General features: G+C 38.5%; 1 protein-coding gene across 1 annotated transcript; it reads left to right on the top strand.

Moving 5' to 3' along the window:
* Positions 1 to 5,615: 5,615 nt before the first annotated feature.
* Positions 5,616 to 11,920, top strand: LOC147514235 (pentatricopeptide repeat-containing protein At1g10270-like). The gene is given in 4 exon segments (XM_086581790.1): positions 5,616 to 6,087; positions 6,090 to 7,144; positions 7,146 to 7,436; positions 11,229 to 11,920. Coding segments are annotated over 4 exon segments (1,797 nt in total). The 5' UTR covers positions 5,616 to 5,697; the 3' UTR covers positions 11,290 to 11,920.
* Positions 11,921 to 12,516: the final 596 nt, after the last annotated feature.

Genomic DNA, 12,516 nt, shown 5'->3' with positions numbered 1-12,516 from the left:
AGTTCGACTCTTTAGTAAGTGTTCTGAATTATCATATTCTCTCTGTTGATTTTAGGAGGACGAAAAACCCTTCTAAAACCCAGTCTTCGCTCTTTTTTTTGCCCATTTCACAGACAATCAATTAATAATCACAATTGTTGTATGCAGATAAAAGAAAACAATAGAAGACAAGGACAGAATAACAGGTAATAACCAAGGCGCGGATTAGGCTGTCATTAAGGAAAGATTTCGCCCCTTCCAATGGTGCAGAAAGGCAACAAATGGGCGTCTTCCTCACGATTCAATGGTTAACAAAGAATTGACTTTGCACTAGAACAGACTACCCTCTAGAACAGCAATATAACTCTCTCTGGCGGCTGACAGGAAGAAGAGAAGAGAAGAAGAATAAAGCAATTAAAGACTTATCTGTTTATCTGATTCGTGTATGGAGGATGAAGGGATAGTATTCACGAGTTCTGTTTCGCTGATGTATGGAGGAGCAACACGACTTCTGTCTCTCTCAATATAGAGGCAGCAACAGCAGCACAGTATACACGAGTTCTCTCTCTCTCTGTTCTGGATTCATCCCTATAGACACACACTGCTGTGTTTATATAGAGGTTTCAGTCGGTATCCAAACCTAAGAATAACTCCTCAAATTCGGTCTCCCAAAACAGCTATGAGACAGAGTCCAACACGCACTGCGACTCTAGCCAAAACTTGTTCAAGCCCAAGCCCACTAGACAATTGATAATCCACTACCCACTAGACAAACAGCCCAAGCCCAAGCCCACGACGCGACGCGACTCGGTTCGGGGCGGGGCGGGGCGGGCGGGCGCGTGTGTGGCTTTGGGTGAGTCCTCCCTCCTAACACAAAAGCCTTTGTACCCTAAGGGCACGCCCTTATGCTAGAGGATCACCTCATATACCTCACTTGCTAGTGGTGGTTCACCAATGTGGGACTAAACAACATACAAGTGTTTTGAAATACACTTGGAGATTCCAACAATCCCCCACTATTTCAAAATACTAATAGTCCCCCACTATTTTGGAATAGGATATTACAAAAGAAATGGGTTAACAAAATGCCAGAGAGAATCGAAAAAACAATGCATAAGATACTGGTGCTTTTCGGGCTTGAACCAGTCATAGGGTAACATGTCTTATAATACGTGAAAGTGGTGGATTAAAAAATCTTTGAACCAACATTCCCTTGTAGTAAAATAGAGGACATGCATCCACATTGCTCCTTCATTATATGCCTGTTCTGCGGTGTTGCACTTTTTGGCCCTTGCGCTGCCTGTGTTATGTGAATGCTCTAGAGTATTTGCCTGAATACTCATAAGAACCGACCCAGTTCTACATTCACGTAGGTGGATATCCATCAAGTGTACATAGCAGTTAAAATACATTATCTCATAAAAATAATGGACTATGGATTCCATTAAGAGTAAAATAACTCATCCTTTTTCTCATTGCTATTCAAGTTATACAAAGTATACAATAATGCTATCTAGTCATAGGGTGGGACGTCTCAAAGAAAGACAATAGCATACCAGAGCTTACGAGGTGACTTGTTTTTCCCTTTGAACCTACTTCATGGGATCTCCAATCACATAGGTGGGGTTCTTGGTCGTCGATGTAAGCCCTATCTAAGGCAAAAGTCCCATCCCCTCGGCGTATCAACCACTTGTCTCCTTAAGTGGTTTTGTCGAGGATCGGCCAAATTTAACTCGACCTCACATAATCTAGAGCCACAACTCTAGATTCCAAAGTAATGCTTTATAGATTGTAGTCTCGCATTTAATATGCCTCGCTTTTCCCATTATACAATTTGCTCTTTGCCTTTGCTATTGCTATTATCGACAAATCCGCAAATGCATGCATAGGTACAAATTGAGGCGGTTTTGTACCAATAGGAAGATCTGCCAAGAGGTTTTCTAAGCCACTTTCGACCTCAAAGACTTACTTTATCTAAAGCAATAAGCTCGGACTCCATGGTTGAATGAGCTATCAAGGTCTGCTTAGAAGATTTCCAAGCGGCTGCACCTCCACCTAGGGTGAAAATATAACCACTAGTGGACTTGATATCATGAGAATCAGATATCCAGATTGCATCACAATAACCCTCTATCACAGGTGGAGTTTGTCTAAACCTTATGCCGTAATTCATTGTTCCTCTCAAGTACTTGGCTAGTCTCTCTAAGGCACTCCAATGTTCCTGGCTAGGACAATGAGTGTATCTGCTTAGCCTCGCTAACTGCATAAAAGCAATGTCGGTCTAGTGCAATTCATCAAGTACATGAGACTACCAATAATTTGGGCATATCTAGATCGAAGTACACCATGTTGAGCATTTTTCTCAAGTTCACTATTTGCCTCATAAGGTGTCGACGGGCTTACTATCATAAAAGTTAAACTTCTTCAAAAACTTCTCAACATAATGCTCTTGTGAAAGCGATATAGCCATCATCGCTTTACGATGATTTTGATTCCAAGAATCACATCGACTTCTCCCAAATCCTTCATTTCAAATTGGGAGGATAAAAACATCTTGGTGTTTCTCACAACATCAAGGTTAGGACTCATGATTAACATGTCATCCACATATAGACGGATAATCACATATGTATTCACATTAAAAGATTTAAAGTAAATACATTTATCAAAGATCATTTATGTGATATCCATTAGACATCATGACACTGTCAAACTTTTCATGCCATTGTTTTGGCTTTGTTTCAACCCATATAAAGACTTAACTAACTTGCATACCTTATGCTCATTCCCCGGTACTATCGTACCCTCGGTCGCATCATATATATTTTCTTCATCAAGATCACCATTCAAAAGTGCAGTTTTACATCCATTTGATGAATAAATAAATTATGAATAGCAGCTAGAGCCATTAGAACTCTTATAGAAGAAATCCTAGTTACGGGGCATATAAGTATCAAAATAGTCAATGCCTTTTTTCGAGAATCCCTTGACTACAAGTCTAGCCTTGTATTTCTCAATGGAACCATCTAGTTTCAATTTCTTTTTGAAGATCCACTTGTAACGATATAGGTTTAAGCCGGAGGTAGATCAACTATCTCCCATGTGTGATTAGCTATAATCGAATCTAGCTCTGAGTATATAGCATCCTTCCAGAAAGGTGCATCTCGAGAAGTGATTGCCTCATTATACGTCACAGGATCATCATCAAGAAGAAATGTGTAAAAGTCATCACCAAAATTGGTGGATTTCCTGTCTCTTTTACTCTTCCGAATTTCTTGTTCAGAAATTTCAGGATCTGTTGATTGTTGTTCACTAGGAGCTACCAACCTCTCAATGCCAATTTTCAAAGGAAACAAATTCTCAAAGAAATCAGCATTTTTACTCTCTATAATAGTGTTAGCATCGGCAAGGTTATTATCAGATTTTACTACTAAAAATCTATATGCAGCACTATTATGAGCATAACCAATGAACATACAATCAACAGTTCTAGGTCCCAATTTTCTCTTTTTAGGTTCGTTCACAAGAACCTTAGCAAGACACCCCCACATTTTTAAGTATGTCAGGTTAGGTACATGACCTTTCCATAACTCATATGGTGTCTTATTCCCTATTTTCTTGTTGGGTATCCTATTCTGTATATGACAAGCAGATAGGATTGCTTCCCCCACAAGTTCGTTCAGAAGCTCGGAACTTACAAGCATAGCATTCATCATCTCTTTTAGTGTTCGTTTTTCCGTTCGGCTACTCCATTAGACTCGGGAGAGTATGGTGGAGTAGTCTCATGAATAATGCCACTCTTGTCACAAAGTCCCCTGGAAGGGGTTAGACTCATATTCTCCACCCCCTATCGGATCCAAAGTCTCTTAATCTTACAGCTTAAAGGCGGTTTTCAACTTCAAACTTTGTACTTGAGAAACATCTCACCTGCCCTCATGCTTGTGTCTAAGTAAATATACCATGGTGTACCTAGAGAAGTCATCTATGAATGTAATATTATAAAACTTCCCCTCTAGACATGGTACTTCGAATTCACCCAAACCATGTATGAATAAGAGTTAGTAATCCAGGTTTATCTCTAGACTAGACATTCTGCGGGGGTTTCTTCGTGGGCTTTAGTCTCAAAGACATATCTCACATTTATCATTAGAGAAATCAGAAATATTAGACAATAAACCACATGCTTTCATCCTTTTCATATCTTGAACATTCACATGTCCTAGTCTACCATGCCATATATCAAAAGAGTCAAGCAAGTAAGCGTATGCATTCATTCTTATTAATAATAATGTTGTCAAGTACATTCAACATGAAAAGACCAATTGTTATTACAATAACCTTTACCAACAAAACCCTCATTCTTTGTCGGAACAAACTTGTCACTCTCAAAAAGTTACCTTGACGCTTGACTTTTTCCAAGAAGGGACAGAAATCAGATTCTCGGCGAATCTCGGGAACATGAAGAACATTACTATGTGAAAGGGTTTTCCCCGAAGTTAACTTCAAGAGAACCTTGCTGTTCCAACAAGAACAACGGACCTAGAGTCACCCATATAGACCTTTTCATCTTTCACTAGTATGTAGTCCGAGAAGGCCTCAACATCACCACAGATGTGGCGGGTGGCACCGAATCTAGTACCCAGCCTCTTCCCAATTGGCTATGAACACTTGTGACACCACAAAGAAGAACAATATCATCTCCCTCAACTAGACTAGCATTGGGAGGATTATCGGTGTCTTTTCTCCGGCCAAGACCGAAAAGCCCTATGTCCAGTTTTACCACAAACATAACAATTTCCATTGCCATTACCACTCCTTTTTAAAGAAGTGCCTTTGACCTTGAAATTTTATTTTTTTGTTGGACTTCGCTTCTTAGAGGTTTTGTTAGATTTGTTTGGGATTACCTTCAATGATATTGGCTTTAGAATGGAATTCCTTAGACAACATCTCATCCCGAAGTCTTGTTCTTTTCCTCTATGTGAATGTGAATGATCACATCCTCAAGAGTCATCTGCTTCGCTTATATGCTTCATACTATTTTTATAATGTTTCCAAGACTCGGGGAGTTTCTCAATCAAACATCCAAAGAACAAAGGATTCGTAAATTAATACCCTCGGTTTTCAAATCATTAATCAAAGACATGAAAATCATGGATTTGAGGCGTTACATCTCTATCCTCTCTCATATGGAACTTTAGAAAAGTCCCAATAGCATATTTCTCGAAAGTACCAAAGATCCTCTATTATGTATTTCTTGTTCAAACTCTCCCATATATCATGTGCATTCTTATTTGAACAATAAATATCAAAAATCTCATTGGACAAGGTACTCAAAATAGCATGACGACATACCTTATTCCCATTGAGCCAAGCGGCTTGATTTCTTTTCGAAATCATCCGTAACCCTCCACGGGTCTTTGTATCGATGAGATACTTTGCATAGTTGAAGTACATCTAGGTCGTGAACACCCTTTCTCTCCATCTCTTGAAGTGTGAACCGTTGAAGGATTCAATCTTAGACACATTAGGTAAGTTCGCGAGCATTCAAGGTCGTGCATCTCTCATAGACGGTTACTTCCATGACTCCGCACTGGTTTCTTTGATCGGCGTGGTGTCAACAGGTGTAGACATCTTGTTCTTTCCTTAAGATTGTTGTATGCAGATAAAAGAAAACAATAGAAGACAAGGACATAATAACAGGTAATAATCACAATCACCATGACTCTTTACCGTCTCCTCCTCCTCCTCCAATCCCTGCTTCGAAGATCATCACCTCTCTCCAAAACCACGCAAAATACCACACACCTAGCTTCCATCACCGCCACTTTTACGCATTCATTCGCGTACTCATCCGCCGAAGAAGCCGCAATAGAGCGTCGTAGACGCAAGCGTCGTCTCCGTATCGAAGCACCACTCCACGCTCTTCGCCGCGACCCATCTGCCCCTCGTTTGCCCGACTCCACTTCTGCACTCACTGGCCCTCGTCTTAGTCTTCACAATAGAGTCCAGTCTTTAATACGTGCTGGTGACCTCGAAACCGCATCAGCCCACGCTAGACAGGCTGTTTTTTCCAACACTCATCCTACTGTCTTCACTTGTAATGCTAATATGCTATCATGGCTTCAATGTATCGCGCTGCTCGGTATGAAGAAGCCGTAACTCTATTCCAATTTTTCTTTAATCACTCCAATATAGTTCCTAATATCGTCTCTTATAATGTTCTAATTAATACTCATTGTGATGCTGGTCGAGTCGATGTTGCTCTCGATGTCTATGCCCATATTCTTGCTAATGCCCCATTTGGTCCCTCGGCTGTTACTTATCGCCATTTGACAAAAGGGCTTGTTGAGGCGGATAGAATTTCTGATGCTATGGACCATCTTAGAGAAATGCTGAATAAGGGTCATGGAGCTGATTCCCTTGTTTATAATAATCTCATTGCTGGGTTCCTTGAGTTAGGTAATGTGGAGAGAGCGAACGAGCTCTTTGACGAGCTTCGTGAACGCTGTCTTGTCTATGATGGGACTGTTAATGCAACTTATATGAACTGGTTCTTTAAGAAAGGAATGGAGAAAGAAGCTATGGATAATTACCAAGCTCTTCTTGATCGCCAATTTCAGATGACTCCTGCCACTTGTAATGTTCTTTTGCAGACTTTGCTAAGGAATGGGAAGAATGAAGAGGCTGCTACTCTCTTTCAAACAATGTTGGATAATCACAAAACACCTAATACTCAAGCGGTCAATAGTGAAACCTTTAACATAATGGTGAATGAATATTTCCGGTTGGGGAAGGTTTCAGAGGCTCTTACGGTGTTTAGGCAGGTTGGTAAAGAGAAAGCTTCAAAAGCATTCCAGATGGATGGCGCAGGTTACAATAATTTGCTTGGAAGGCTCTGTGAGCATGGTATGTTAGAGGAGGCAGAGAAGCTGTTCCAGGAAATGGTCGGGAAGAGTGTGATCCTGGATTACAATACCTTCAGGTTTCTTATTGAAGCTTACTTTAAAGAAGAAAGGATTGATGATGTTTTGCAGAAATTTCAAATGCTAGTTGAATCCAATATAAAGGGTAATCCCCGTTTTTTCAGTATGGTGTTTGGTGGATTGTTTACCAAGGGTAAGCTCGATGAGGTTGCTGATTTTCTCATGCGGTTGGGAGAGAGGGAAATATGAGCTTGTCATTACTGAGTTGTGCAAAGATGGCAAATTGGATCTAGCTCGAGATTTACTTGGCGACATGGTGAGGTATAGAGTTGGTGTTACTCCTACACTGCGGAATTCTGTAGATGAAGCTTTTGGAAAGGAAGGGAGGAATGATGAGATTGAGAGAGTGTTAGGGAGACCATTTGAGGCCAGGCAAGCAAATTTTGCTCAGGGTCCGTCCTCAGGCGTGCAGCAAGCACCATTTGAGTCAAGGCAAGGGACTTTTGCTCAGGCGTGCAGCAAGCACCATAAAAGGTTTGCTCAAGTCCCTTCGTTAACCTTGGTTTATAATTTTGTATTGTTATAAAGGGTTGCATAAAGTACAAAATTTTAGAATTTCGTTGGCAATCTTATCTTGTCTCTTTACTAGTTGTCCTTCTTTTGAAATTGCTGAACTCTAATTTAACAGAGTTTGGGCCTAAAGCCCACAGTTCCAGTTTAATTATGGATAAAAGACACCTGATTTTTTATTTATGTGTAAAGCCCATCCGGTTGACTTTTGAGTTAGATTACCACTTTGCCCTTTAAGACAAAACAAATAACGCCAAATATGAAACCCGGCTTAACTTTATCATGTGAATTTTGTCTTGAAATTTTGTGAAATTTCAATTGGTAATTTTGTCCTTAAAATTTCCGATTGATTTCTCTCCTGAAATTTCCCTCAAACACTACTAATACATGGATGTTGACCGCCTCTATTAATATTACAACAACCACGCTAACTCCCAATCGCAAATGAATGTTATATTGTCAACTATACTGCAACATGAATGTTGCACTATCTATTACTACTGCAACATGAATGTTGCACTGTCAACTATACTGCAACGTGGATGTTGCACTGTCTATTACTACTTCAACAACTATTGCAACATGAATATTGCACTGTCAACTCTATAGCAACATGGATATTGCACTGTCTATTACTACTGCAACAACCATTATCAACTCCCACTATGATATAGATGTTGCACTATTAACTCTTCTATAACACCATGGATGTTGCACTGACTATTACTACTGCAAGAATCACCAATGGCAACTCCTACTGCAACATAAATGTTGCATTGGCAACTGTACAACAACATGAATGTTGCACTGTCAAACTCTAATGCAAAATGGATGTTGCACTGTCTATTATTACTGCAATAACCACTATGAACTCCCACTGCAATATGGATGTTGCCCTGGCAACTCTACTACAACATGAATGTTACAATGTCAACTCAACTGCAACATAGATGTTGCATTGTCTATTACTATTGCAACAACCACTGTGAACTCCCATTGCAACATGAATGTTGCCTCATCAACGCATTCTCATCAACAACACTAGACTCAAGTCATAAGGTCGCATTCCTACATTACACTTGATGTCGAGGTTTTTTGTCACATAAACAATGCAATGTTCTTCAAGTTTAGAAATTAACCGAAGTATTATATCAATGACTAAAAAATACACAAAAACAACATAGATTCTATTGACTACATTTATTTGTGACTACAAATTTCGATCATAACACATACAAATACTATCGACTGTACATATACTACCATCAAGACGAATATGGATTCGAACCATCACCCTCACACTTAATGAGCGCTCTTCCATTCTGAGCATACGAGTCATTTTATTATTGATCCATATGGATTCGAACCATCACCCTCACACTTAATGAGCGCTCTTCCAGTTTGAGCATACAAGTCATTTTATTATACTCACACTAATGGACATACTTAGTAGAAAGTTTGTCGCAAAGATATGGATTAAAACGGTGACAGAATCAATTGCAGTATTAAGGGCTCCAAACATGAGACATTCTACAAATGACAATTTGTGCAGTATTAAGGGCTCCAAACATGAGACAGAATCAATTGCAGTATTATGGATCCTTCGTAAAACTACGGTTTGTCAAAAAAAAAAGAACAACAACAACGCACAGTCCAATGCTCAGAAGAATCACAAATACAAACAATGTCTCGGCATAATACCCCTTTGAAACTTGATGTAGCCTCGGAAGGAGGCGGCGTGGTGTTATTCATGTCATTGCACAAAGCGGCATTAGACAAGGTAAAGATATCTTCATAACATCATATGATTTCTCTTTAAATTGTAGCGGCTTACTGTTTGTAGGAGAACCATTGTATCTTCTATTAATCCAAGATAGCAACAAGCTTCACCCAATACCAAATACCTGCATTGCATAGGGATAGTGAGATACCATTTATTCCAATAATCCTCCAAATCAATCCACACAAATCACAATTGCTAAAGAAATTGAGATGAATAATTTACCCCCATTGACCTTCTTTATCATATTGTTTACAAAGTCCAACCATAACTTTTTCTTCATATCGAAACAAAAAGCATTTGAGTGAAGACTGCCTATCGATGAATCGGTTGACGAAAAGAATTTTCGAAAAGAAGCTTCACTCTTTCTCTCGAAATCTCTTGTTAACTACTATTGTCTAAAGAAGTAGTCAATTCTTCATCATACACCATTTTATAGCTAAGAACGTTATTCCTAAAGCATATTAGCCACTTCCTTAATTCGAAAGAAGTGTTCTAGAATTGAGTTCCAATGCTACTTCATATCTAGGCTTAAAGTGCAAGTCTTTTGCAACAATAAGATTAAGCATCAGAACCATCTCTAATTGATCTTGTGTTGCAATAAGAGCTCTTGCATCTTTGACATTTCTATCTAGATCTTATTCACATCATAACAAACAAGAAAAATTTTGTTTCTTAAGTATTTGAAGCTTAACAAAGCCAAACGTTATTAATCGTACCTTAACAAAACTAAGCTTAAAACTTAAAAATGAAGAACACCAATTCTCATTTACACATTAAATCAAAAGCCTAACATCATAAAAATCTAACCTTTTTCTTGCTAAGCCACTAGTGATTCCTTTCTTCATTAGCCAAACATGGATAACAAATTTATGTTACCCAAACTTTTTCAATTGATGAAATCACATATCACGATCTCAAACTCAATAAAAGAGAGATTTTTCGAAGACAAACTACAATAAGAACTAAACAGAGAAGAAAAGGGTAAATTTGGTATTAGAAGAAGCTAAAGGAGGTGATCTAATTGGGTCAATGACCTTATTCCATAATTTTAACGTACAGAAACTTTTAATTCACAACTTAAAAAAAAGGGTGGGCTTTAGCCGTAATTCAAAAAGTCAATGGGTTTTAAGCTAATAAAGACTCAAATCAGGGTTTTTACCCCAGTTTTATGCTAATTTAATCCCAATCTGGTAACAATTTCTTAATAAAATAGATCCAACCTTGTGTTGAGGTTGTTTGTCGGTCTTGGGTCTCCCGCTTTGTTATTGTGGGCATATGTGAGCTTTTTGTTGTTTAAGCTTCTTAAGGCTAAGTACAATAGTACCGCAAAACATAAAATGTGAGGAAAATTATAATCCAATGGTACGTCAAAACGCTAACCCGCCAACGCCGGTATAAGTCTACCTATTTATACCGCCAGTTTTAACGATACAGCGTATGGTCGCCAGTAGAAACGGCGGTTAGAAAATTTGTTTGACCAAATTTATTTTTAAAAATCTTTAGTTTTGGTTAATTACGTTTGTATCCTTATTTTTTTTTGTATACTTGAGGAAAAAAGGGCAAAATGGGAAAGAAGGAAAAAAAAAATCCACAATGGCGGTTAGGGAATTTTTTTTTGTTTTATTTGGTTTGTTTACCTGCCATTGTCAAATGCGGCTAGGGAGGTGTTTTTTTTTTTTTTTTTTGGTAAAACCCACTAACACTATGAACTATTCTATTGTGGTTGGTGCCCCAAACCATTGGACTTAGCCTAACATCTTCTCTATTATTTCGCCTTTAGTTGTTTAAGCATCCTAACATCTTCTCTATTATTTCACCTTCTAACATATTAATTTTGAGGTAACGGGCAGTGTAGGGGTATGGGTCGCCTCATAATAATTCCAAGATATGAACTGCATTATGGAATAGAAATCTTTCTCGTCTCGTTAGCATTCCGTACAGAAACATTAATATCTATCTCTGTTATCTTGCAGCAGACGTGAATTAAAAAGTCAAAGGTCAATGCAGAAAAGGGAGAAGTTGGAGCAATCCTGAATAGAAGCTGATGCGTTGTTGTTCACAGATAATGCTAAACTGATGAAGCTGTGGAGCTGCAAATTCTGTTAGTGAAGTCCATTGGATCGTTTATCTTCTGCGTTTTTAGGCTTTGTTTAACTTTTTGTCTAATTTCTCCACTGATGAATTGAGGAAAAACATGTTTTAGTTGTCGTATCTCTTGGAGCTCAATGTTATGATATAACATGATTGTACTGATGAATATTGGAAACATTGCTTCTTCTGGCTTCCTATCTTTTCAACATCTTGAGATGCAGGTATTTAGATGATGAAATAATGACTGGGAAATGCCATCTTGTTGCCATTCTTATACTGATGTGCATGCATTGTCATCTATATATTTGGTGTCTGGGCTAACAAATTTTTGGTGCATTGCAGTTACACTTTTGCTTTATTGGTAGTCAATTACTTGTACTTAGGTTCACATGTATTTGTATTACTTGGTGAGTACCTGACGCTCACAGCTTCGATCCATACATATAGTGTATAACTCACCTTCGGCCGACCAACTCAAGTAGGGAATATTCAATCTGTACCGGGTAACCTCAAGTTAGCTAGCCTTGTGGGTAATGCAATTGAACCTGAAGAAGCTCGGAAACTATGGCCGGAGAGATATTGTCACAGCCCGAATTTCTAAACAATAACAAAGTGAATATTTGAAATATAAATATCTCAAACATCACTAGGTTCACTTGTTTAAAACTCAGGCTATGACGGAGAATACTACACATACAAACCCTAATATCCATGTCATAAAAGAAACAACTTAAATAACAATAATCCCAACAATTATCCGCAATCTCTTTATTAAGATAACATCCTTCCAAATAAAACATCAAAACAAACTCTCCAAATAAAATTCATCACTACCATGTCCTTATGCCATGAAAAAAAAAACTACGTTATTACATTCTTCCAACCAAGAAAATCAAACCTAAAAGAAAACTAACGGACCGCTCCAGGCACGAATCCCAATCACACGCCGCGGTTCCACTGCCTTCCACCTATGTTCCCAAGAACACACCCACGTTGCCAAAAACAAAGCAAACATGGGTCAGCAAATTGAATTTGCTGGTATGAGTAGACTAAACACATATAAACATTTCAAATTCTTACTTATCCCACTAACACTTTAAATCTATCATAACCTAACCATTCTCAGCTTGGAAGACAGGTAGTTCCGTCATCTCAAACGGCATAGTTTCT

This window comes from Coptis chinensis, chromosome 2 (assembly GCF_015680905.1).
Source record: "Coptis chinensis isolate HL-2020 chromosome 2, ASM1568090v1, whole genome shotgun sequence".
NCBI lineage: Eukaryota > Viridiplantae > Streptophyta > Magnoliopsida > Ranunculales > Ranunculaceae > Coptis > Coptis chinensis.
The sequence above is the reverse complement of the archived record's forward strand: the minus strand, read 5'-3'. Positions and strand labels throughout refer to the sequence as shown.